The following is a 27,021-nucleotide window of genomic DNA, read 5'->3' on the forward strand; positions in this document are numbered from 1 at the left end:
AGACTGTATGTATCGTGCTCCTCACGTAAGTAGAAAGCTGGCAACAAAGGAGGGGGGGTCAATATAGAGTAGGAATCATTTTAATTTACTCTGTCTTTACACCTCAGAGCAGCATTCTTACTGCCATCTTGTCTCCAATTTACTTCCGGTCACTGCTGCTGCAGCAACCATTCCTCCAACCACCATTCCTTGGATCATCCCCCCACTTGTTAAGGTCACTTCTGCCAATCCTCAAGCTCCTCGGTCATCCTCTGGCAACACATTGTCCCTTTGCCGCTCTCTTCGGTTTTCTGTGCTTCCTGTTGCTGGGTTTGTGGGTAAGTGTATGTCACGGTGCTATGGGGAGACCGTGTGCACGTGTGCATTCGGCGTTCACTCCGCTCAGGCAGGGCTACGAGTTCTGTGGAGTGAGGGCAGTGGCTGGAGATTGAGAGTGGCTCCAGCAGCAGTGGCACCAATCATATTTTGGAATGTGCTCCCTTTGGCTTTAATGGGAACTCTGCTAAGTACCATAGGAGTTTGCTTTGGAACTTCTTGGATTTAGGTTTGCTCAGTGCATTGGACCAGGGTTATTCAGCATGTGTTAATTTGATACAGAAGTATTTAATGGTTTTAGGGGGAAGTGGTTTTAATTTGAGTGGGTTATAATTAGGAAAATTTGGGTTGGGAGGAGGGGGGACAGTGGGAGGCGGGTATGTTTAGGAGGTTATTGTTCATGAACTGTTGTATTTTTAAATGTAACCATGTAAAAGTACATAATGAGACTGTGAAATACGAATTGGAATACTAAACTAAACTGCTAATCACTTCCTGACTTGCCCACCCACCACTGCTCAAGTCACTCTCAATCTCCAGCCCCTGCCACCATGCCACAGAACAGACACGGTACTCACAGCCTGCCTGAGCAAGCCGGCACCTAACGCCCGCTTCGCGCATGCTCTTGTCCCCGGCACTGTCTCCACGTGGCATCTGCTGCCTTTCCTAGCCAATTCTGACCCTCTTCCTGCTGGAGCCAAACACAGAATGCACATGAACTCCCCACAGCATTGCAAAAAAAAAAAAAAAAATCATACTTGCCCAACAAACCATGCAAAAAAAAGCACAAAAAAAAAAAAAAAAACCAACCCAAAGATAGTGATTCACATAGAAAACGACTCCAAAAACATTTTTGCTGGCCAGATACCAGCAATTCAGAAATACAAATATGACAGGCCTCCAAGCTGGGATGGATATCACTTCAAGTACAGTCTTGGAAGGAGTCTGGGGGAGACATAAACTTTTCCTGGGGTTGTGCAAACAAATGATTCCTGAGGGTGCATGAGACAAGTTAACCCTTATGGACAAGTGCTGATAAAACACCAGATCTCACATGATGTATGTTAAATAATGGGATAGGATGGTTGAGCTTCTACTGTGTGGCTCGTTTACTGGGAAAGGGCCCTTTAGAGCAGAGGTTCTCAACTTTATTTCAGTCGGGACACAGCTGACAGATGTTTCTCACATACATGACAATGTATGGCAGCAATTTAAAAAAAAAAAAAAAAGGCCCCGTATTACTTTTATTGTTAAGAATGAGGGAAAAATAAGAGTACTCGCTCTGAACATAAATCACATAAATAGTAAACCTCCCATACCAGAACAGCACCAGCTTCCAGCACTCAAACAGTAACCACCTTACCTAAGAAAAGGCAACACTGAAAATATTACACCAGGCCTTAAAACTCCAATACTTCTATTAGGAAAATGGAACAAGCCAGGCTGCTATAGAGCCCTACCCAGAAACTACACGCCAGCAGAAAACCTCATCTCAATCACATGTGCAGACCCTCACCTAACAAAGAATAAAAATATCATAAAGCATAAATAGAAACATGCAGACGAAAACTGAGTCTCTGTATGCAGTGCAACAAAGGAAAAAGAGAAATCACCAGTCCTCATAATATAAAGCAAGAAATAAAAAATCAATAGCAGTAACAGCATACTAATAAAAAGAACAGGTTATTTCAAAACAGCTGATGAATGGAATATCCAATAATTAAAAAAACTCATAAAAAATTTCTAGACACCAATACAATATTTCAAAACAGAAAAACACAAAGACCCAATAATTAAAAATAATAAGGATTAAAAAATGCTCTGCTCTCCATACCTGGAAACATTTGATTTCCAGATGCCCTGCGATTGTTGTGAATTAGGAGGACGTGTGTGTGTGTGTGTGTGGGGGGGGGGGGGGGGGTTGTTTGCAAATTTCTCCTGTCGGTCAGTCACATACAAGCTCTCTCTCACTTACATAGACTCTCAATCACAATCACACACATACAATCGTTCACTTACTCACTCTCTCCCCACCGAACTGACGACAGCAACAGCATCCTCCTTTTCCAGCCCTCGCAACCTAGAGAAAGGAGTCCCATCGGCCATGGGGGCTGATGTTGCTCCTCGTTTTGCTCTGGGCAAATGCTGCAGTTCTTCATCGGGCCGACTCTGCAGATACTTTACCTAACGGGGTCTCTTCTTCCCGCCGCTGCCCTTCACTTCCCTCTTCCAGGCCGCAGGGGTGCGGAGGAAGAGGCCATGCTGCGAGTGCCGCCGACCCCAGCTCTCCTGCCGCGTTCAAGGAGTTCCATTTCTCTGGAGCGGCTGGGCCAGCGGAGGACCGGGAAGTGTGGCGACACACCTGCGGGTGCTTGGCGACACTCCGGTTGAGAACCGCTGCTCTCGAGGAAGAATTATTGGAACTATCTAGGACAGTATTCAAAGATTGACAGCAGGAGACTGGAGGAACCCTCAAGGAGTGTGGAGTGCCCATCTTTAAGGCGAGGGCGCTGGAGGGGCTTCCCCTTAACGGGAGAGGCATGAGCCCGGCGATGTGTTTCTCCACACAGGGGAAGCAAATCAGGGGACCCATTCAGAGTCCTGATGGTGGACGAGTGATTACCGATCCCACGGCGGGGGGAGGAAGAGGTTCGGAGAGGTGTAGGTGTGGGCACGGGATCCATGGAAACCCTTTCTACTACCTGAAGAAGAATCCTGCAGCATGTCTGGAAAGGAAACCAAGGTGCCTGGGGTGACATGGAAAGCGATACCACGTTCAAGGAGAGAGTACTAATGTAACCGATGTGAATCAGGAAACGACTCAGTAATATCACCTTCAGGAGGAGAACGTTAATGTGATTGAAGGGATGAAAATTAGGGAAAAATGGAGAGTAACAGTCTGCTGGAGTAGAGAGTGGAGAAGCCTCTTCACCTACCACAGGAGAAGACTTATGTAAATGATATAAAAGCATTTGATTAATGTTTATTGTGATGTTGAAGAAGCCTTACAATGGATGTCTGAATCGGAATATAGCAGTATCTTAACATCTCTTAGCATTTTGTGCATTTCTGACTCCTAGAATCCCTAAAACGAAACTTTTTTTTTTTTTTTTTTTTTTTTTTTTAATGATACCTTGGTGTGTGCAACCCTACATTAACTTAAGGTATGGGTACCTTCAGAGTTTGGTATCAGAACAAAAGGAAGAAGGGTTTTCCTGTCCAGCTTGGACAATATCACCCTTGCCTCTGCGCCTGGTCCACTACACTATCTGCTCAACCAACTTTTATTTAACCCTACCGAGAGCTGCCAAGCAGGCATCAGATATTTCTCACATTTTATAGGCCCCGTCAAGCGATTTACACAAAAAAGTTTAAAAGAGAAGGTACATTCAGCAAGGCACTCAAATCTTGAAAAAGAAAAAAAAATGTGACAAACAACTCCCCTTTAATTTAATATTTTCCTAAGTGTTGCTCTTACTCCTCTCAGCCTGTATCACAAGCAAGCAAACACTCTTATAATATTAGGGCAGTCCTTGTCCTGCATTTCCAGTGGTGTCCTCATTGACAGTCAGTAATAAGATCCAGCTGTTGATGCACATCTGGGGTTGTCTTCATGCGGAGGCCAGAGGTGATGCCCTTTTGGACTTCCATCATGCATGGGTGAATGTCCACTTTTTCTGCTTTCTCCCTTCAAGTAGCTTTGGTCAAGCAACTGTGTCTGGGTGGGGAAAGACGTTTGTAAGCCTGAAACTTATCCCCATTAAATGGGAAACAAACAAACGAAATGGAAATTTTCGTTTCAATTCATGGGCATCCTCCATTTATTTCGGGGGTCCATGAATGAAACAAAAATGGTTCTCATTCATTGCATTTTACCCATTTGTTTCAAACCAATGCACATCCCTAGCAAACACATGTCTCGAAATAAGGACATTGGTTTTGGGTGCAGTGCAAAGTTTGCATGGCGTTTACATTTGTTGGACAAAATTTCCACCTGATTAGTGATCAATCCAAAATGAAAGTTTCGGTCTGGCTCATCTGCGTTATAGAAAGGGTAATTTTCAAATGAACTTCTGCAGATAAAGTATTGCTTAACCTGCAAAAATCACACAGGGGAGAGGCATTCTAAGGGGAGGAGTCTGGGTGGGATTGGGATTTATGCCAATAGGCCCAGATATTCACTTAGGCGGATAAGTTCAGACTGTTTGAATATTCAATTGCATTCAACGGCCGCCACTTAGCCAAATAAATATTTATCTGACTAAATAGTTATCCGGCTAAGTGGCGGGCAGGACGAGGGCATTCTGGAGCGAGGTCACGTATAGTGGACATACAGTCATGCATGATGAAAGCATGAAAACAACCAGATGTGCATCAACAGCTGGATCCTATCACTTACCCAGATAAGTAAGCTGGATAAATTAGACCTGCTACTGACAAGTCCAAAGTTAGCTGGATAAACTTATCCAGCTATTAGTTAGAGTATATTCAGTGGCACGAACGCATGACACAAGTTAGCTAGATGTTTATCTGGCTAACTTATTCAGCCGGTAACGGCTGAATATGGACTTCATACCTTTATGATTTAAAAAAAAAAAAAAAAAAAAAAACCACGAGCGCAAATTTTCTCAGCAAGGCTACACGCACTAAATAGTGGGTGTAATTGTGGGCCGGTAGTTTTGATCGGATAAACTTTAAGGCTATCTCGCACATGCAAGTTCATTTTGAAAAGTGGTGCAAAGCTCAAGTAGCCTATTACAAAAGTATCCCGAAAGAAGACCGTTTTCAAAAAGCCCCTTTACCCTTGTAAATGGCTATTTATGCAGGGACAAGCGAAAATTACCCAGCCTGTATCAGAGTACAGTAGGCACCTTCCTCAGCACATGGATTTTTGTCCACATTTTTGAGGCAGCAGCATGCCTAGGGTGGGGTTTAGCCCAGGGATAGGAAGACAATACCATGCATAATTTTGTATTTTCCGGGACGGCACAGGGAAAACATCCGCAGGTGCAAGTCTGTGGGACATGTTATCCTTGGGTCTCTGACACAGGGAAAGCATGCAAATACTTTTCCTTTGAAAACTGATGCAAAGCTGGCAGGGAAAAAAGTGCCCAAGGACTTTGAATCAAGACGCACAAATGCTGAAACCTGCATCAGAAAAGATTTACAAAGGACAACATATTGAAATGTCACAAAAGAAAAAAAAAAAAACCAGTCTGGCTCAGCAATTCTGCTGCCACGTCCCTACTATGTTCCATTCCCACACCTGGCTTCTGCTCTTTGTGCCAGCTGGGGTAGAGGTGTGGCAGGAAAGGGTCTCCGCCATCGCACTACAGTGTCGTGTACTGAACAGACTCGGGGTGCCTGCATCCACACTTCCAGTGGGAGCCGAGATCTGCGGTCCCCTTGGCCAGGAACGTCACAGCAACGGCTGAGCTAGACAGGAAATAAGGTGAGGGTTAGACACCCCAGCTAGCGGAGAGTGAAGGCTGGTGGCACCACAGCCGGGTAAGAGCCACCTGCAATTGAACTGGAAAGCCCCTCTCCTCAAAAAAAAAAAAAAGCCAGAAGAAAAAAACTGCCAGGCAGGATAAAGATCTCTACAGAATTTGCCAAGACTAGCACACAGTCTAATTACATAAGCAACTCACGAGAAACGGTGCACAGTTTAGTCAGCCGTACAGGTTAACTGCCAGTATCCTATAAAAGGGTGCAGGAAGACCTGTTAGCATAAGCAGGCTCAGAGGTCATGCCTGAGCCGTCCAACATAACACAAGCACAAAGAAGTGGCAGATATTAAGAGCTACGCGCGGGCATAGATTTGGGCGCGCAACCCAACGCACACAAATCTACGCCCGATTTTATAACATGTGCGGTTATAAAATCCGGGGTCGGTGCACACAAGGGGGGTGCACACTTGTGCAACTTGCACGCGCCGAGCAGTGCAGCCTTCCTCCGTTCCCTCCACCTCCCCCCTCCCCCCGCACAGGAGAGGTTTTAAAGGGTTACGCGCATATATTACGCACATAACCCTTTTAAAATCCGCCCCTAACAGCAGAAACATGTTGCTTTTTTCAGACACAAGAAGCAAGAGACTTTTTTATTTTTTTTGTAAGAAAGGAATTTCTCATTAGGAGAATGCACGGGTGGCCAAACTAACAAGAAGGCGCAGACAAGATGCTAAAACTAACCATCAGCACACTCTTTGCAGGCAGAGTAGAAGTGTTGATGCTTTGCTGTTTGTAACCTGCGAACCTTCTATCCGTGCGCCGTTAGTTGAACACCTTTCGCCGGCTTTTCTTATGTGCGTTTCCCCACTCATGCAGGAACACTTGTCTTGTCATTATCCTACCTGGTCCTACTGCATCCTAGAGCTAAATCCTGGACCAGCACACAGTTCCTGCTTCAGAGACTAGCACGCGAGAGGGGAGTATGAAGATCTCCCAGGGTCCAGCTTCCGACAGAATCCATTTCTACAAATGAACGAGCTGGTGGACCAAGGTGAGCCACTGATTAGGATACAGAACTTTTCGCTTCTTGGGCCTTCTTTTCCAAAACCAGCTCATTACTGCAGTGACTAAAAGCTATTACCAGCTGAAAGCCATGCGGTGGCTAATATTTAGCAAGTTGGTGTTCTCCTGCCAAGCATTAAAATTTAAAGGGCTCAAGAGGGCGGGAGTCCTACCTTACTGCACCAAGTCACAGAAAATGCAACGTGGAGCCTGCTCCCTGTGCAATATAAACCTCTTCAAACATGTGGGGATGGGCAAGAAAAGCTATTTTATTTACATTTAAAGAGTCAATATGTGCACCAACCAGATTTTGGTGTGTAAAACTTGCCAATCTCTTGGACTGAGAACACAGGACTCCCAAAATCTTCAGCACATTACTCGTGCTCTTTGGCTTCTGCCAGGCACCTCTGATCTGGAAAGGGTCACTGTCGGAGACAGGATGCTGGGCTCGATGGGCCTTTGGTCTGACTCGGCGCTCCATCTCTTATGGTCTTACGACCCAGAGTTAGTCAACAGCTCGGCGAGCGATGTAAGGGAAGAGACTGTCCAAGGCTAGACTCATTATTAAATGTAGCGCACACCCAGAGACTTTGCAATACCCCCTTTGCTGGCCAACAAGATGTTTTCTCTTCAGCTACACCCCGGTGCACCCACAACTCTCAGCACTTGCCGCCTCATCAACAAAAAATGCACCATTTCTTCCAAAGCCTGGCAGGAAGGGGCAAGCTGCCACTCTCTCACAATCTATCAAAATTGCAGGGGGGGGGGGGGGGGGGGGGAGTTTGGCAATTTTTTTTTATGTCAGCCGGGGCAAAATGTAAAACAATCTTTTCCCTTAAAAATATCCCGCTGGGCATCAGTGCTGTTCATTGCCATAAAGAGGGACCTGGGTCGAATTCTCGAATCAGCTTTTCTGCTCCTGATCAGCTAAAGCTGGAGATGCTGCAGAGGCAGCACTCGTACATGGGGGGAGGGGAGGGGACCGCTAGCAGCCATATTTCATGCTTTTGGAAGGAGCTCTGGCACATAGTCCCTGGCCGAGAACTGTTGTTGCAGACCCCACTAGCCCAGCCCTGGGTAGCTGTGAAAGAAGAATCAAGGCACCAGGACCCCGTCCCTGAATCTGAATCAGCTGGAAGAAAAACACAAAACAAAAACACAAAATGTATGAGGTTTGGTTTTTGGTTGGTTTTTTTTTTTTTTAACAGAACTCGATATCTCCTCAGAGAATTGACCAAAGTAGGAACTTTTGATTATTTTTTAAAATAAACAAAACAAAAAAAAAAAACCCCACCAAAAACACCACCACCCCCCTTCGGAATTTTGGAGAACTTGATTAAAAAAAAAAAAATTGGAGTTCTGCACTTGCACAGCATAGAAAAGAAAAAAAAAAAAGTGACTGCAAGCTGGCACGTGCGTGAATACTGATCACCAGTTATAGGAGTCCAACCTCCGCTCCGATGTTCCCAACAAGTGCAATTTACCAAGCAGTGACAGTCTCCGACTGCTGATGCCTCGTGCGATGCTCTCTTGGGACTCTGCACACGCACAGCACAAGAAAAAAAACCAAAAACAAGTAAAATCCCATGGCTGGCCTCCAAACCTTGATCCCTCTTACACACGGATTTACCTCAAATCTTCCCGTGCGGCCTCGTGTACTTCCAATCCCCACTTTATGGGAACCTTTTCTTGCCATTTTAGTCTGCCCCTCATCTCTCTTTTGGTATCCATTTTAGTCACCACCTATCCACTTGATCCCTTTTTTTTCACTGCTTTCAAAATCCCAAAGAAAGTGGCAGTAAGCCTTAAAATTGGTGTCCTGGTCACATAAAACAAAAACGAATAACAGACAGTTCTGAAGCCTGCTTCCGGGACTCCCAGTCCCAATGACCTTGCAGCGCTGTCAGACAGGTGCTTGGGTTTGTGGGTCATCCACACACACAAAACGTTCCTTTGGTCTCCCTCCTCCAGATGCCTGCAAGGAATTGCAGATAACCTGTTTATCAGACTCTCGCGTTTGGACAATGGCATGCGTGTGTGTGTGTGTGAACTGACGGCCCATGGCCCGAAATTATGGCAATAAACATTTTAAATCAATACTGGGAATTTTTACCAACCGCAAGAACAAAGAGGCAGTTGAACCAGGCCTTCAGACCTGGCACCGTAGGGAGTCTGGTCCCCCCAGGCAGGGGGTAAAATATATCACATCAGTACAGGACGGCTCTGACATTCTGAGGGGGGGGGGGGGGGGGAAGAGGAAATAAAAACTACTGCAGAGACCTTACAGCTCATGAGGCAAAAATTCTCCTTTCAAGTTACTTCTTCCCTGATCACTGACCACAAAGACTTGTCATCTAACCTTTGCTGCCCCATCACATACTTTCTTCCAGTAATCGTGCACGCCTTTCTTGAATAATCCTCAGTCACTCTCTCTCTCTCTCTCCCCATGCTCCTGGTTTTCTTTCTGCTGCTGTGCTTCTTGGCTCTGCTTACCTGAAGGCTGATTCCTTCCAGAGGGTTAAGGCCATGCACAACAGTGCGCAGGGGGCTGCCTGGAGCTGCTGTCTAGGACCATTTGGTTTTTCAATCTTAAAACCATTTTGCACTTGCTTTTTGAACCAAGGCACTTTGCAAATTAAACAACCAGCAGCAGATAAAAAGTTTCAAATGCAAGCCATTAAAAAGTTACAGAAATCCCAGAGAAATAAAAGCAATGGCAAGGAAACGAGTGTCTTAGCAAGTCCCGTGAAGAATAAAAAAAAAAAAAAAAGAGAGGAGGAGTGGGACAAGACAAGCACTAGTGGGAATCAGTACCCACCAGTACGACACTGGAGAGGGTGAAAGAGCAACGACAAAAAAAAAGGGTACAGGGAGGAGGAGGAAGCAGCAGAAAGGGGTCAGCAGACTGCAAGGGAACATGGAAAGTCTAAAACTGCAGATGCCAGAACTACAGCAAGAAGTAACATATATAAAATTTAAAAAAAGGGCGTTCTGGACAAAACACTGCCCTCAAACAATGGTGACTGAGCAGGATATAGGAAACTCCCTCAGAACACCTTAAAGGGCCGGGCCACAGCTATCTGGCCCGGTCCTCCTTAAGAGCCAACCCTCAAGGGATTATAGACCGTGGACGCCTTAGCGAGCGTCATGGATGCTGTGCACTCAGGTTATTATAAAGTTCTGGGCAAAGGCAAACTGCCTAAGCAGACTGTGATTGTGAAAGCCTAATTTTTCAGCAGGAGAGCGGAAGAGAAGATAAAAAGTGTTGGTGGAGCATGTGTGCTGATGGCATACATTTTTTTATTCTCTGGAGTACAATGAAAAAACAAAAAAAACAAAAAACTTTCCCTGGATTAAAAAAAAGAGAGAGGCTGGGAAGGCTCCAGAGAGAAGGCAGAAAGCCAGCCTAAGCAGGTTCTGCGTATATTGGACTGTTATGAGTCTGCTGAGGTTTGCGGCGTCCGCACTGTACTTTGGTTTTTGCTTGTAAATAAAGATTTTGTGTGGAATCGGCTGGAATCCGGCCTCCAACCTTGTACTCCTGGCTGTTTCCCCAACTCGAGAGCATTCCAGATGAGCACAGTGACAAAAATAAGAGAATGAAGGTAAGTAAGAAATGTAAATGCAGGAAGAATTTAAATATGAAGCGGCAACGGTAAGGCAGGACATGAGGTGCAGCCCGGTCAATCAGGCCACCAGCAGTGCAAGAGATCTACTGAAGTGAATGAGCAGGGGACCTGAGAACCGAAAGCCGCAGTCATTCCCGCAGGTCAGAATCAGGACAAGAGTCCCAAGATGGAGTCTTAGACAAGCAAAACAAACAGCAGCTTCCGCCACAACAAAAAAAGACCAAAACAGTTTTGAAACTCAGAGCAAGTCAAATAAAAGATGATCCAACGCTCTAGTCAAGCGCTGCACTGGACGGAGATTTAGGCCTTGCCTGCAAGAGAGCTTGTAACCAAGTTTGACGACATTCATCCGGTTTGCAACCTCTTAAAATGGTTTCTTCCACATACCCACCCCCCACCACCTCCACGGCAGGGAAGTTAAAACCACTATCAAGGCATTCCTAGACGCGCTTCTACAAACAAACTATTTTAAAGCAGCCCGGCATCAACAGGAAGCCGGCTACTGAAGTCCCATGAACATCACAGGCAAAAGCAGAAGGGGGCAGCCAGGAAGATTCCCTTCACTTAAGAGCCCAAAGACAGGAAAAAAAAAAAAGAAAGAAAGAAAAAAAGAGAGAACAGGAAGCCAAAGAGGGATAAAATCCTCAAAATGCATTCGATGGAGGAAATATTTAACAAACTTCAATAAAGTAATGGTAAAGTGAAATTATCCATAGGAAACAAAATCCAAGAACGGTCATGGGCTGAAGATACAGAGAGGCAGGTTTAAAAGAAACTAGAGAAATACTTCTTTACTGAGCGTGTAACCAGTTTAGCCTAGCCATAGAGAAAGTGGCTATAAAAACTGTGACAGAACTGGAGTGAAGCCCTGGCCTAAAGGTTAGTAGTGGTGCGCATGATTTGTTTGCTTCATTGGTTGGAGTGGCGGAGGGGGGGGGGGGGGATTGTTTCTTTAATTTAAAAAGAAAAAAAAAAAGTTGTTAGTTTTATGTTTGGGGTTTTGTTTTTTTATGCAGGATATTTTACAATAGGGTGCACTCAAATATCTGCCAGGAACCAGCTTCCTCCCTCCCTCCGCTGACTAAACCCTCTTTTTAAAAGACGTTTTAGAAAAAGTCCCCTCTGGTTTCCCCTGTACCCCTCCCCCCCACTCTTACCCCATCACCCATAAGATCCAAAGCGAGGAGGAGTCCCCATCACTCCTGCCCCACCGCAGCCTTATCTCAAAAATGGTGCCAGCTGACCAGAGGCCGGGGCCTTTGTGGATGGAATGTTGCCATAATCCAAAATGGCGCCGGCTTTGGGTTAGCCAGCACAATTCTAAAATACAGATGCTGCCAAGGGTAATGGGGTAAGGTTCATAAGAGGGGAATTAGCTGGCATGAAGGGGACGGGTCTACATGTAAACAAAAAAAAAAAATTAGCAAAATATAATTTCTCTCTTTCATTTCATTTACAAAACAAAACGAATTGAAACAAAAGTACATCTATAGTGGTCAGAGCAGTGAGCTGAGAACCAGGGAAGACAGGAAAGTCACTTCACCCTCCATTGCCTTAGGTACAAACTTAGGAGCCCTTTTACTAAAGGTTTTCTCCCATTTTATGTCTATGACAAAAATGCGGTCCCTTAGGGATCAATATTAAGCGGCATTTAGCCCCATAACTCAAACTATTTAAGTAAATGCCAACTTTTCAATATTTCTCCCAAGTATCTGGCTAAAATGTAGTCAGATAACTTATTATGTAGGGGCGTTCCTGGGCGGAGTTAAGGTAGCTAGCTAAGTTATTTGGCTAATTTAGCCAGATACCTCTGGTCGTGCCATAGAGTAGTCCTAAAATGACCTACCAGTAGAGTTGTGGAGGCCAGCATTGAAAGAATTTAAGATGCCTGGGATAGACACAGAGGACAGTGGTCAGAAAAGGATTGAAAATTGGGTAAAGGACGGAGTAAGAGTTGGTGTTGGTTTGAGTATGAATTTCTGTGCTCATCTTCACAAAATGATAGAGAGCCAAATACACATCAGCAGCACAGCGCATAACTAACCACTTCTCTCCTGTCTGTGCTCCTTCTCTCCCACCCGACTGCCAGACAATTGGACAGATTGGATAGACCTATTAGTCTTCATGTACGGTTATTTACTTCGAGATCAACATTTAAAGGATTTGTCTAGCTAACTTTTGGCATCAGCCAGACAAAACCCCATGATCTGAGTATTTCCCCCTGCTCCCCAGCTAAATTTTGTCTGGGCAACTCATCATTGCACAAAAGGTTACCTGGGGAACTTTCCTGCTCAGCAGCTTACTCTTTAGGTTACTATATGTTGGAACGGAGCACATGATGTGGTATTATAGACTTACACATTCCAATGAAGAGAAATGACAGGACAGAAGGGGTTGCAGATTTATTCAAACTATTTGCATTTATTTGTGGTCACTAAATTTGTAAGGAAATGGAAAAAGGACCCTCACAAAAAGGCTGCAAGCACATGTACAATTTCTTACCTCCAGACAGATGACTGATCCTTGATGTCCTCTGAACACTTTGAGCTGTTCTCCAGTCACCACGTTCCACCTGCGAACGGTGTAATCCATGCTGCCAGAAAACAGTTCCTTGCTCGGCACGTCCAGGACGAGACAAAGGATCGCCGCCGAATGCCCCCGCAGCGTCCGATAGCAGCGCCCACTGGCCACATCCCAGACTTTCACAGTACAGTCCGTACTGCCCGTCACAAGGAACTCCCTCTCCTGCTGCTCTTCTGGCTCACAAGCATCGAGCACGTCCTGCATCGTAAAGTGAGCCAAGGCTAAGATACAATTCCGATGTCCCCGGAACTCCTGGAGGGGCATTTCCGTGTCTACGCTCCAGCAGCGGGCGGTCCTGTCATAAGATCCACTAAAAAGATACTCTCTGGCCACCAGGATCCTGTTGATAATAATACAGCCTACAGTCAGCACCTGTCACATTTCACCCAGATCTTGTGCTGCAGTGCTCGCAGAGGCCAACCCCAGTGCATGATCGTCTTCAATCACAATGTCTCCTTTACTCAAAGTCAATAACTTCTGATTTGAAAAAAGAGACCTCACTTGTAATACTGTGTACAGTTCTGGAGACCGCACCTTCAAAAGGATATAAACAGGATGGAGTCGGTCCAGAGGGTGGCTACTAAAATGGTCAGTGGTCTTCATTCTAAAGCATATGGGGATAGACTTAAAGATCTAAACATGTACACCCTAGGAAATGTGAGATAGGGGAGATATGATAGACACATTAAAACATCTCAAAAAGTTTCCCTGCACAGGAGGCTCTAAAATGAGGGTCATGCAATGAGACTGAAAGGGGGTAGACTCGGGAGTAATCTTAGGAAATATTTCTTTAGAGTTTGGTAGATGCATGGAATGGCCTCCCAGCAGAGGTGGTAGAGACAAAAAAAGTATGTGAATTCAAGAAAGCATGGGATAAATACAGCAGATCTCTAAAAAAAATAATGGGAATTATAATGCTAAACTAGCTGGGTTGATGGGCAGGCTAGATGAGCCATATGGTCTTTTTCTGCCGTTATGTTTCTAACACAATATCTGGTTTTTGGCCCTTTGAAAGGTATCACAGCCTACATAAAAGTTTCCCTGTTTTCTCAAGGCTATTAAAAGGGTACCACAGAAACAAAATCAGAGCACCGGAAGTCAGGATCTGCCATGCTGGATGGTCTTCCATGCCTGAGCCTCTAGCAGCGACAGAAGACCCTTGATGCCAATGCCATGCCAATGCAGAAATCAAGGAACATCAAGAAATCAGCTAGTGTAATGACACCAAGAGCCAGTGGCACTAGATCCTTTCCAAAACTAGTACCCAAAGAAGATTGTTGCTTTCCAGCTCTCTTAAACAGGCTCTGGGTAAGGAATGTGCTCACTTTATTCTTGGCCTTGCCTGATTCTGCCAAGTTATGAATTCTTGGATATACATTCTGTTCTTTGTCCCCAGGATCATTTCCTCCCTCAGAAAAGATAAGCGCTAACTATTCTTTAATAAGGGAGTCTGGACAGCATTACATGCTTTCACACTAAATTTATTTTTTTAATACAACTCAAAAATGCAATTTCAGTTACCAAACAGGAGAAAGTTTGCAACTCCTGAATGACTTATCTGTGTCTGTATTTACTTCTAAAATAAAATAAATACATAAAAAGCATAATTAGAAATCAGGCCCCAGAAACACACCAGCAGCACAGCACATAACTAACAACTTCTCTCCTGTCTGTGCTCCTTCTCTCCCACCCGACTGCCAGGTGGAAAACGTCTCTCTCCACAGACAGTGGAGGCACAGGGGCCCACTCGCCCCTAACTCCCCTACCCTGAAACAAAGCAAAAGGATACTGAAACCTCCGCAGCCTGAAGAGCGGTACCTACACAACTAAGGGCCTGCAGGATCGACGCAGAATAAATAAATAAATACAGCCCTCTCCTGCTGCCACTTGTGCAGTTTCAAAATCCATGCAAATGCATGGATCAAAGAGGATGCCAGCAGCCCATGAAGGATCTTCCACTGCCTCTCCGTCTTTAAATACCAGCAAAGAAGGCTGGGCTCTCCAGGCAGCAGGCGTTTTATTGCAAGTCAGAGCCAGTGGACACGAAAGAGGAAGAAGTAAGGGAGAGAGAGGAGCAACTGTGAAGAAATGCACTCCCAATCTAGCTTTCCTGGTCAAACGTTTTTCCACTGCTGCAAAACTGGCTCAAGATGCAGAGAGTCGTTTTTATTTTCACTTTTTCATGGACTCCCACGCAGAGGAAGTTGTAAAGCAATCAAAAGGGCATTAAGACTCCATGGACCTCTCGTTTTCATTCAGGTCCATTTCATATTATCTATAAATTGATCAAGAATGAAAAATGTAGAAATACACACATTAAGAAGGCTTATGTTAAGAGTGACGTTGGGCATAATTGATATAATCACTGCTAAATAAAAAGGGCTCAAATTAGAAACTACCCCAAGTATTCTTAAACGGAGCATCTGCCTACAAGACAGCAGTGAAGAGAGGATACAAAGAGCAGGCCCCAGCACCCCCACCATTCTCTGTTCGTTGCTGTTGAGGAGTTGCTAACTCAGCTGCGCTGGAGGCTTCCTACCACGGTAGGCAACGTAGCAGGTTTCAAATAAATCAATCTCCAGGGGCATCTGGAAACTGGGAAACATAATGCAACTCTGCAAATGCCAAACCTGGCTGTGCTTCTCTGCTTTCTGAAAATGAACGTGAGCATTTCTGGACAGAGAACTGACAAGACCCTTGGATTGAATCTTGAATTTCTTACAACGCTTTTATCCAAGGCAAGGATTTCAGTATACGGAGGGGGGGGTGGAAAAAAAAGTTTACAGAATACATTCTTGTAGAGATTAGTCTATACAGGACTAAGGAACTGGAACTGAAAAGAGCAGCCAAAATGAAGAGAAGGGGAATATTTAGAGTCACAGGGCAGAGGAGACCGTGAGCCCTTCTATTGGGCCAACACAAAAATCAGCCAAAGCCGAGGCTGTACTAGAGCTTGAGACTGCAGCGGTCCTTTCTTCAGAGATCAAAGGCATTGTAAATCCTTTGAACTGTCTTACACAGTGCTATGTACACCAGGGGGTGCTGTAGAAATATTAATACATGCATCTACTAGGCCCCCTGGAGGTTTGTGCGCAATTAAACGTTAAGGTCTCGTCCATGCTCAGCATGCCAAAGTATCAGAAGAGAAGCCATAGCAGTGAGCATGTTAACTCTCATCCTTAAGCGACTGAGACATGCAGTCAGCTAGTGCTAAAAATTAAATACATCTCACACTGAAAACCAGTGGGAAATCTGGTTTTATTTTTCTACTTACATATAAATCTCGAAATTAAAAAATAAAACTGCAAAAATTTGACTAAATCCAGGGTGTTGGGGTTTTGTTTTGTTTTTTAATTATCCAAAATAAATAAATTCCGAAGACATTTAACATTTTTCAAATCAGCAAATATGGATTTTGTTACTCACTGATGGATCTTGCAGTAAGGGACAGGTTGTGGAAACTCAGTGGCCCACCCTGGACAGACGCTAAGAGGTGGAATTTGGCACGATGACAGGACTGGTCTCTGCAGTGAGCGTCACCCACCTGTTAACTATTGATGTGTGCCCACGGTACACTGCCAGGCACTGGCCCGTCGTCAGGTCCCACTTTCTAGCCGTGTGATCAGCACTGCATGTGAATGCAGCCTCGTTTTCCAAGTGACAGAATGTGATGTAGCTTTCATGGCCTGGGGAAGAAGGATGGAACAGAACACACAGCATTCAGTTCAGGAAAAACTAGTTTGGGGGTTAAAAAAAAAAGATAAACAGACTACAAAATACAGAAGGGCTGAAAGTACCACTCATAGCTCTTCCTTCTTAATGTGAATTGTGCACAGATTACCAAGAGGCCTGTTTTGGAGTCATCCAAGCACAAGGTTGCCGCCTCCTAAAGGTCAACCAGACAGTGTGATGCAAGCCTGGGTTTGTAGCTTGGATTTTCAAATTGCTTTCTCAAAGAAAATCAGGATTACAAATCCATGCCAGCAATGGGGCAAAACCAGGGCTGGCTCAGCCTCTTTGGTAGATCAAGAGTGAGGCGACAACCCTGCTCACCCAAGAGAATACTTTTCCCCCATAAGTTTCAATCTGTAAATAAGGACCTACACTAATGAGGAAAGGGGGAAAGACTGTAAATCCAGGGGCTTACACATACGACGTGGTCATGTCTTATTCTGAATTTTCCGACGGCAGCGTGGAAGTGCATGTTGAGGTGATGCGAGCACTTGTGTCACCCCCTACGTAGTAATAACAAGCTAAAGGTTAGAGTGTCAGAAAGAAAAGAGGGAAAGGGGAACCAACTTCAGTTTGGTGATTTTGGGCCAGTGCTGAGGTTCCCACAGCCTCTCCCCCGTTACTATGTGGCATCTCTCGTGCTGGTTCCAAATCTACAAATACCACAGTGCCCTGGTATATAAGTACAAAAAAACCCCCAAGACACGTCCCAAAAGAGAGAGAGCACAAATCTGTACCGACTTCACGGAGAAGTGTGGGGGGGGGGGGGGGGGGGGAGAAAGAGAGGCAGAAAAAAAAAAGAAAAAAAAAGTTAAAGCAGGTATCCCCTCCTCTCCCCACCCCTTCAACAATTCTCTCATCCTGGTACATTTATTTGTAAATATTTAACTATTATGTGAATGAAGTCCAGCTACCAGACGAAAATGAGGGGTTTTATACATTTTTGGAAAATATCCAAAAATCCTTGGGGATTTTCCCTATCGTCTTGTTTCCCCTTTTAATTTTCTGTTTCTTTCCCAGCTTGTCTCCTTTCTCCAACACCCTCCTCTGCCTCACCTACAGCTACCCCGCATCCTTCGTGTGTGTCCCGTTTCTACATCCTCTGGCTCATTTCCTATCTCCCTCTCTATCAGATGTAGGGTTACCACCTCAGCCAAGCAGGCTAATCCAGCCCTGGCTCTGCCCCATTGCATCTATGGACTTGTAGTTGATGTTCCCCATTCGTTTCCATAAGAAAATGCAAAAAAACTACAAATCAATGCAAACAAATGGGACAAAACCATTAGGATTCATTTTGGAAGCCAATAGATTGCAAGGTCCGAGGCAGCATGGTTGTTACCAGAGATAAATCTTATCAGTCAAATCTGATCAATTTCTTTGATCGGGTGACCAGAGAGTTGGATCAAGGGAGAGCGCTAGACGTAGTGTACTTGCATTTCAGTAAGTCTTTGACACAGGTCCGCTCAAAAAAGACAAATAAATTGTGCACCCTTGGCATGGATCCTAGAGTGACTGACTGGGTTAGAAACCGGCTGAGGGGGAGGCAACTAAGTCTGGTGGTAAATGGAGTTTTCTCGGAGGAGAGATTTTTTACTAGCGGTGTGCCTCAGGGATTGGGCCTTGGACTGGTTCTTTTCAAGTTTTGTGAGCAACATAAAGGGAAAGGTTTGTCTTTTTGCCAATACCAAAAATCTGTAACAGGGTGGAACAGCCAGAATGGAGTGGAAAACATGAGGAGGGATCTGGCGAAGCTCGAGGAATGATCTAAGGACTGACAGCCAAGATTTAATGCTAAAAAGAAGAGTTATGCATTTAGGGTGCAAAAACCCAAGGGAAGGGTACAGTATTAGAGGTGAAATTCTTCTAAGCACAAAGGAAGAGCGGGATCTGGGGTAACTGTATCTGGTGATCTTAAGGTAGACAAACAGGTGGATAAAGCGATGGTAAAAGCCAGAAAGATGCTTGGTTGCATAGGGAGAGATACAGTTAACAGAAAAAGGGAGGAGAAATTGCCCCTATATAGGTCCCTGGTGAGGCCTCACTTGGAATACTGTGTACAATTCTGGAGAACGCACCTTCAAAAGGATATAAATCAGTGGGATTCAGTTCAGAGTGTGGCTACTAAAACAGATAGTGGTCTTTGTTTTAAATATGGGGATAGACAAAGATCCAAACATATATACCTTAGAGGAAAGGAGAGATAGGAGAGATATGATAGAGAGTCAAATATCTCAAAGGTTTCCATGCCCAGGAGGTGAGCCATTTTTAATGGAAAGGAGGCTCTAGAACGAGGGGTTATGAGCTTGAAAGGTGGTAGACTCAGGAGTAATCTCAGGAAATATTTATTTATAGAGAGGGTGGTGGATGTGTGGAACAGCCTTCCGGTGAAAGTGGTGGAGACAAAAAACAGTATCTGAATTCAAGAAAGCATGGGATAAATACAGGGGATCTAAGGAAGTGAAGAGAATTTAATGCTAAATAGGATAGATGGGTAGACTGGATGGGCCATACAGACTTTTTCTGCAGTCATGTTGACCTGGAGTGGTGGCAACTTTAATCAGACTCCTCAGTTTCTTCTCTCCCGTAACTTACCCCCACCCTACTCTTCACCAACCACACCGTCTGTCTCGGACTCTCGCTACCAGCTTTCACTCTGTCTTTTAGCCATTCCCCTATAGCCTCACTTCACTCACATTACTGCCCCTGTCCATATATCACCCTTCTCTCTCCCCCCCGTACTCTGGTTTCCAACTGGGTCCATATCAAAAGGAACAGGCTAATCTAGTGCTGTTTTCACACAGACACGGAGCCAGCTGGCAAACCTAGCACTGCAGACTGCCCCCTCATCAGCCCCGTCCAACTTATCTCTAACACACTCCCTCACTCAACCTTCCACCTCTCTATGGCAGCAGCAATAGCAGGGCACACACACTGCCTCTGCAATCTCTGTTCTGCTTCCTGTCCAAAAGCACGTTTCCTCTATAGCAAGGTGTGTATATTAATAAGATAGCAAAATGCAGCACTGCTGCTGCCGCCCCTTTGTGCACACGGCTTCACTTCAGGTTCCAGGGTCCTCGGTATTACTGGAGCTCCTCGTCAACTGCAGAGCAGGCAGGCAGACAGGGAAAATCAGGTAGGAAGCCATTCTGGTGGTCTCCCAGAAGATCTGAGAGAGACATGAGCTGTGTGTGGCAAAAAGTAGGAGTGGACAGTAGCCTCTTGGCAAACACAGGTAACACTGCAGATCTGTTCAGAGTTGCTGAAGCAAATAGTCATGGCATCACGCAATGCCAAGGGCAACAGGGTAAACATGAAAACGATTCTATTGGGTATGCATTTTACGGTTTATTACACGCCTAAAATAAAATATAAGCATGGTAAAAAAATAAAATAATTTACAAAAAATACAAAATTCAATAAAATCAAAATTAAATATAAAACACCACAAAATATTGGATTTTCAGAAGGCGTTTCACAAAGTTCCTCATGAGAGGCTTCTAGGAAAAGTAAAAAGTCATGGGATAGGTGGCGATGTCCTTTCATAGATTGCAAACTGGCTAAAAGACAGGAAACAGAGAGTAGGATTAAATGGACAATTTTCTCAGTGGAAGGGAGTGGGCAGTGGAGTGCCTCAGGGATCTGTATTGGGCCCCTTACTTTTCAATATATTTATAAATGATCTGGAAAGAAATACGACGAGTGAGATAACCAAATTTGCAGATGATACAAAATTGTTCAGAGTAGTTAAATCTCAAGTAGATTGTGATAAATTGCAGGAAGACCTTGTGAAACTGGAAAATTGGGCATCAAAGTGGCAGATGAAATTTAATGTGGATGTGCAAGGTGATGCATATAGGGAAAAATAACCCATGCTATAGTTACACAATGTTAGGTGCTACAACCCAAGAAAGAGATCTAGGCGTCATAGTGGATAACACATTGAAATCGTCGGTTCAGTGTGCTGCGGCAGTCAAAAAAGCAAACAGAATGTTGGGAATTATTAGAAAGGGAATGGTGAATAAAACGGAAAATGTCATAATGCCTCTGTATCGCTCCATGGTGGAGTACACTGTGTACAATTCTGGTCGCTGCATCTCAAAAAAGATATAATTGCGATGGAGAAGGTACAGAGAAGGGCTACCAAAATGATAAGGGGAATGGAGAAGCTCCCCTATGAGTAAAGACTAGAGGTTAGGACTTTTCAGCTTGGAGAAGAGACGACTGAGGGGGGATATGATAGAGGTGTTTAAAATCATGAGAGGTCTAGAACGGGTAGATGTGAATCGGTTATTTACTCTTTCGGATAATAGAAAGACTAGGGGCACTCCATGAAGTTAGCATGTGGCACATTTAAAACTAATTGGAGAAAGTTCTTTTTTACTCAACGCACAATTAAACTCTGGAATTTGTTGCCAGAGGATGTGGTTAGTGCAGTTAGTATAGCTGTGTTTAAAAAAGGATTGGATAAGTTCTTGGAGGAGAAGTCCATTACCTGCTATTAATTAAGTTGACTTAGAAAATAGCCACTGCTATTACTAGCAACGGTAACATGGAACAGACTGAGTTTTTGGGTACTTGCCAGGTTCTTATGGCCTGGATTGGCCACTGTTGGAAACAGGATGCTGGGCTTGATGGACCCTTGGTCTGACCCAGTATGGCATGTTCTTATGTTCTTAAAGCGTGTAACAACAATAGTCTAGGGACTGGACTGACACTAACCAGTACTCCCTGGAACACGCAGCCACAAGGGAGGACCATAGCACAACCATTTGGCAGCCAAATGTGGGAAGGTGGATTCACCTGTCTGTGTTAAAGTAGTAATTTCTCCTTTCTTAGTGTTCAGACAGATGAATCCAAAACCAGTGGGATGTACCAAAGCTACTCCCAAACAGGGCGGGATGCTGCCCACAGTCCAGTCAAAACTGCACATACGAAGGCTGCATTGTCCTGGGCCTGCACGTCCAGGCGATAATACCTGGAAAAGGTGTGTAAAGAGCGCCACGTCTCAGCTCAGCAAATGTCAATGAGAGTCAACAATCTAATCTCCGCCCATGACACTGCCTGAGCCCAAGAGGAATGAGCCCTTACCTGACTAGGCAACGGCTGCTCAGCATCCACATATGCAGCTGTGGACTACTTCCTTAATCCAGTGAGCTACTGTAGCCCGCAGCGCCAGCTCACCCTGTTTACTCCCACCATAAACAGCCGGTCCATCTTCTTGAGAGTTTCAGAAATCTCTAAATACCTCATGATATGCCTCTTGACATCCAAGGGCCGTAACAGGTGATATTCCTCCGCATCTCTTGCCCTGTCCAGAGATGGCAGGGAAATAGAGGGATTCAAATGAAAAATTGAGACCACTTTTGGCAAAAAGGAAGGAATAATACGCAGCTATCTCACCCCTGGAGTCACGCGTAAAAAATGGCTCCCGATAAGACAAGGCCTGTAGCTCAGACACTCGACACACAGAACAAATTGCCACAAGAAACAATGTTTTATGGTCAGTAACCTCAAGGAAAAAAATTACGCATCGTTTGAAAAATAGGTCCCACTAAAAAATCCAAAACTGGTAACCGCAGATGAGCAGACAGGGGTTCACCATTCACCTGACCTCGGAAACAGGCAAGAGAGACCACCTGTACCTTTAATGTCAAGGGCCAACCCTTTACTCAATCCAGCCTTCAAAAATTCCAATATGAGTGGGATCTTAACCGAACAAGGAAGAACCCCTCAAACACTTGCCAAACCTGCACACAGGCTGAGAAAGTAGAGAATGTTCTTGCTCATAGTAAGGTGGTGATTACTGCAGCAGAATACCGCACTTCAGCAACCAAGCCCTCTCAAAGGCCATACCGTAAGACAAAATAGGAGTTGGATCTTTGTGAAGAAAAGGTCTGTGCCGTAGTACCTGTGCACCAGAAACTGGAGGGGAAGTCCATGAGGACCCTTTGCAAATCTGCAAACCATAGTCTTTTGCATCTGGTGCCACCATTCCCCTGTGGCACCAGATGCATCCTTAATCTTCCGAATGAGTCTGCCCAACATGGGCCATGAGGGAAAGGCATACAGCAGCTTGTCCTCCGACCACTCCAGCATGAGGGCATCGATGCCCAAAGCCTTTGTATCTCTCCTGTGACTGAAGAAATTAAGGACTTTCAATTGCGAGTCGTCACCAGTAGGTTCATAAACAGAAGGCCCCAGCAATCCACTATTAACTGAAACGCTTTGTTTGACAATTCCCATTCTCCTGGATCCAGACTCTGTCTGCTGAGAAAGTCGGCTCTTACATCATCCTTACCTGCAATGTGCAAGGCTGAGATCTCCTGAAGATGCAGTTCCGCCCATTCCATAAGTTGGGCTATTTCCTGCAACACTTGCTGGCTCTTGGTTCCTCCTTGCCAACTGATGTAAGCCACTGTCGTTGCATTGTCCGACATTATTTGGACCGCTCGACCCTGCAATCTGTTGCCAAACCGCAAACATGCCAACCGGACCACACAGGCTTCCAGCCGATTGATGTTCCAGAGATACTCTTCTGCACTCCACCACCCTTGCGCTGTCAGCTCCTGAAAGTGTGCTCCCCAGTCCTGGAGGCTCACATCTGTCGTGAGTACTAACCAGTCCGGTGATCTTAGGGAAACCCCCTTTCTTAGATGATCCACTTTTAAACACCACTGCAGTTTAGTTCAGAATTCCAACGGCAGGTGGAGCCAAATCAAATAGCCTTGAGACTGTGGGCTCCAATGAGACAGCAGAGTATGCTAAAGAGGATGCATATACGCCCTCACCCTCAGCACCACCTCCAGGGTGATCAACATCAATCCAAACACCTGCAGATAGGACCACACTGTTGGGCTTATGGTGTTCGTCAATAGGCACACCTGTGCCATCAGCTTCTGAATACAGCCCTCCAGCTGGAATACCCTGCCCTGTTTAGTGTCAAACTGAATACCGAGATACTCTAGTGACTGTGATGGCCTAAGATTGCTCTTGGCTAGGTTCATGACCCAACCTAGCTCTTGCAACAAGGAGATCACCTTGCACGACCACCAAAGGCTCTCTTCCAGACTCTTGGCCCAAATGAGCCAGTCATCCAAGTTACGGGTGTACCAGGATCCATCTTCTCTCAACTCCACTGCCACCACCACCATAACCTTGGAAGAAGTTCTGGGGGCAGCGGCCAAACAAAATGTAGAGCTCGAAACTGATAATGATGCCCCAAAATCACGAAAACACAGAAATAGTTGATGCTCTGGCAGGTTGGGAATATGTAGGTATGTCTCAGATAGATCCAGACACATTAGAAACTCCACAGACTGTACTGCCATTATCACTGAACACAAGGTTTCCATGTGAAAACGAGTCACACGCAAATGACAGCTGACCCCTTTGAGATCCAAGATGGGACAAAAAGAGTCCTCCTTGGGCACAACAAAAGAAATGGAATATCAGCCCGTATTTTCTTGAGATGTGGGCACTGGAACTACAGCCTGTAAGCTGAGGAGTCTTGACAATATACACTCAACTGCCTGTCTTCTTCTGCGGAGTGTATAGGGTGGCAAAAAATGCAGAATAGATCTGTTGCCTTAGATTAGATGAACTTTATTTGCACAATTGTATGAAGTAAAAAAAAAAAAAAAAGAGCCCAACTCTGGCCGAGTTTTGCATATACAGCTGCATCAGGGGATAAGATATATCAAAAAAACAAAAATAAATACAATAAATATAGATAAACAAATAAATCAAGACATCAAAATCAAAAAATGCACATAAAACCATAAAACATATATAGCTACATACAAATTGTATTAACTGTACACACGTGAAGTGACAAATATTTGATATGAAATAAAAAATAAATTATACAAAAAACATAAGGGTACCTTATATGGTGAATTACATCACTTGATGCACAGAATTCATCGGTATATATACCACATGAAATACTGATGAATAAGCGTCCAAGAGATGAACAAATTGTATCGATCAGTGTGTGTGTGTGTAAACAGCACACCTAAAAAAAATCACATAATGGAAACAGTAAAAGCAAATTGCATGTGTAAATACATAAACATACAACAAAATATAAAAACAGAGGATAAAAGGTATAAAAGACATAGTAAAATTATGAAGCATGTACAAATACATAAAATACAACACATAAATAGTATACAAACACTAAGCAAAATAATCATAGGGATACCGAACTGGAGAGGAGGAGAAAATGCTATTAATACACCAAAAAAATGGCTAAATGTGTCATGTTGTACTTAATATTAGTAAACATATATATGGAAGAAATTTATAGAAAAAAATCTTTACTGTACATCAAACTCTGGCGGGAAAGTAAATGCTATAACGGAGTCTTCACTTATCAAAAAAATGTGGCAAAAATGAGAGAGAAACAAATCTAAATCAAAGAAAATAAAATAAATGTGGTACCTAATATGACTAGAAAAATGTAGAACTATGACTATAAAAACTCTTTATTGTACGATATGAATATAAACCATGGGCATTTGTCGGCGCCTAAAACTATGCCAGGAAAAGACACTATAGCGACGCTTTCACTTTTCTCAAACACTGCGGTGAGAGTAAAACGGGTACTACTGTAAATAAGAAAAAAAACCAGAACTAAAAGCAGGCAAAACTAATCTGATTATTTTTACTCACAAGGTACACCGCAAGAGTCTTCTCCAATATCGCAGCTAAAAACGCTGTACTAACTAAAACCCGGAACCCAATCGGGTACATTTTTAAACCCCGCCGCGCGTAAACCCAGGTACACGATTAAGTGCTGGAGCCTGTAAAGGGGGTGGTCCGGGGGCAGGACTGGCGGCGGCCGGTACAGCGGCCATTTGCTCTGTGCTGGGGAAGCGTGCGCCGGCAGTCGGCCGGTGCACGCAAGTTGCTTCTGCTCCACAGGAGCAGCAACTTAAAAAATAAAAATTAAGGTAGGTTAGATTTAGGGGGTATGGAGCAGAGGGGAAGGGAGGTTAGGTGGGGGGGTAGGGAAAGTTCCCTTCCAGTCCGCTCCTTAACTGTGTGCGCGGCCCCCGGATTTTATAACGTGCTCATGCACGCATGTTATAAAATCAGCACGCACGTAGGTTTAAAAATCTACCCTAATATATTCACTTCCGCGTTTAGTAGATGATGGACAGCGACCAGGAGCCTGATCGTGAAGCAGTGATGCACAGTAGCGAATATTGTATACAAACGTAATAACTTCGAAGTGTTAATGTATCAGCGGAACAAAATAATTAAAAGGTATTACACCAGCACATATGAAATTATGCAGGTAGCCACATATATTAATAAGACTAAAGGAGCCATATTCAAAATAATAATTAAAAAAACAAACAAACCCAGAAAGGATATATGAAATAATAAACCAACTCTTATCAAGAACTTATAGAAAAACTGAAATCAATATCATGATTAAGACCATGCGGATGTAAAGAATTAAATTTAAAAATAAGATTAGAAGAAGAGTTTAACAAAACACTATCAATATTATCTCCTCTCCAATTAAGTTGTGGTTTCAATAAAACCAGAAATTTAAAATCTTCAAAAAACATGACTGGCTAAAATAGAATGTTCAACTAAAGGTTTGCCTTCTGATCTCCTATTAATGGCACTTTTATGTTCTATAATTCTTTGATTTAGTTGTCTAATAGTTTACCAGTATAAAATTTGTTGCACAGACAACGTGCAGCGTAAACGCCGCTGCTTTTACAGGTTAGTGAAACAGCTCAGTTGGAATGGTTTGGAATGGTCATTGAAAATAATGTGATCCGTTTTTAAATTAACTTCGCACACAGAACAGGACCCACATGGGCGACGTCCTGGAGGTCTATTGTCTATTTTAGTCTGGTGCGGCAGGGCGGATGGAGCTAGCATATCTTAAATCGTTGCTACGCTTGTGAGCTATCATTATGTTAGAATCTTTGAAACAGGGGAGGCACTGAACTATAACCCAAAGTCTCCTCAGAATGTTACGAATATCAACGAGACACACTAGTAAAAGTAAGAGGACATACAATTTTATTGATCATGTCTCTTTTTTTCGGATAACACAACTGATTTCGATTTATACTTAAAACACGGGTGTATGGAGTGCTCGGATCCAAGCTGGCCGCGCTGGTGTGACGCACTTGAAGCTGTTCCCTCAAGTCCTACCTGTCTATCGGTCATGCCTCACTCCAGCAGGAAGCAGAGGGCCAGAGAACAAGATTCCTCGCTACCTC

The 27,021-nt window shown here is 44.2% G+C and overlaps 1 protein-coding gene across 2 annotated transcripts in view; it reads right to left on the bottom strand.

Moving 5' to 3' along the window:
• Positions 1 to 27,021, bottom strand: part of WDR86 (WD repeat domain 86) — an 83,488-nt gene that overhangs the window by 48,399 nt on the left and 8,068 nt on the right. For both annotated transcript variants that reach the window (XM_029588425.1, XM_029588426.1), the window contains exons 3-4: positions 16,584 to 16,725; positions 12,959 to 13,379 (exon numbers count right to left, since the gene is read on the bottom strand). In XM_029588425.1, coding sequence (XP_029444285.1) covers positions 12,959 to 13,379; positions 16,584 to 16,725 — 563 coding nt within the window. The remainder of the gene's footprint in view (positions 1 to 12,958; positions 13,380 to 16,583; positions 16,726 to 27,021) is intronic.

This window comes from Rhinatrema bivittatum, chromosome 2, assembly GCF_901001135.1.
Source record: "Rhinatrema bivittatum chromosome 2, aRhiBiv1.1, whole genome shotgun sequence".
NCBI classification, from domain to species: Eukaryota; Metazoa; Chordata; class Amphibia; order Gymnophiona; family Rhinatrematidae; genus Rhinatrema; species Rhinatrema bivittatum.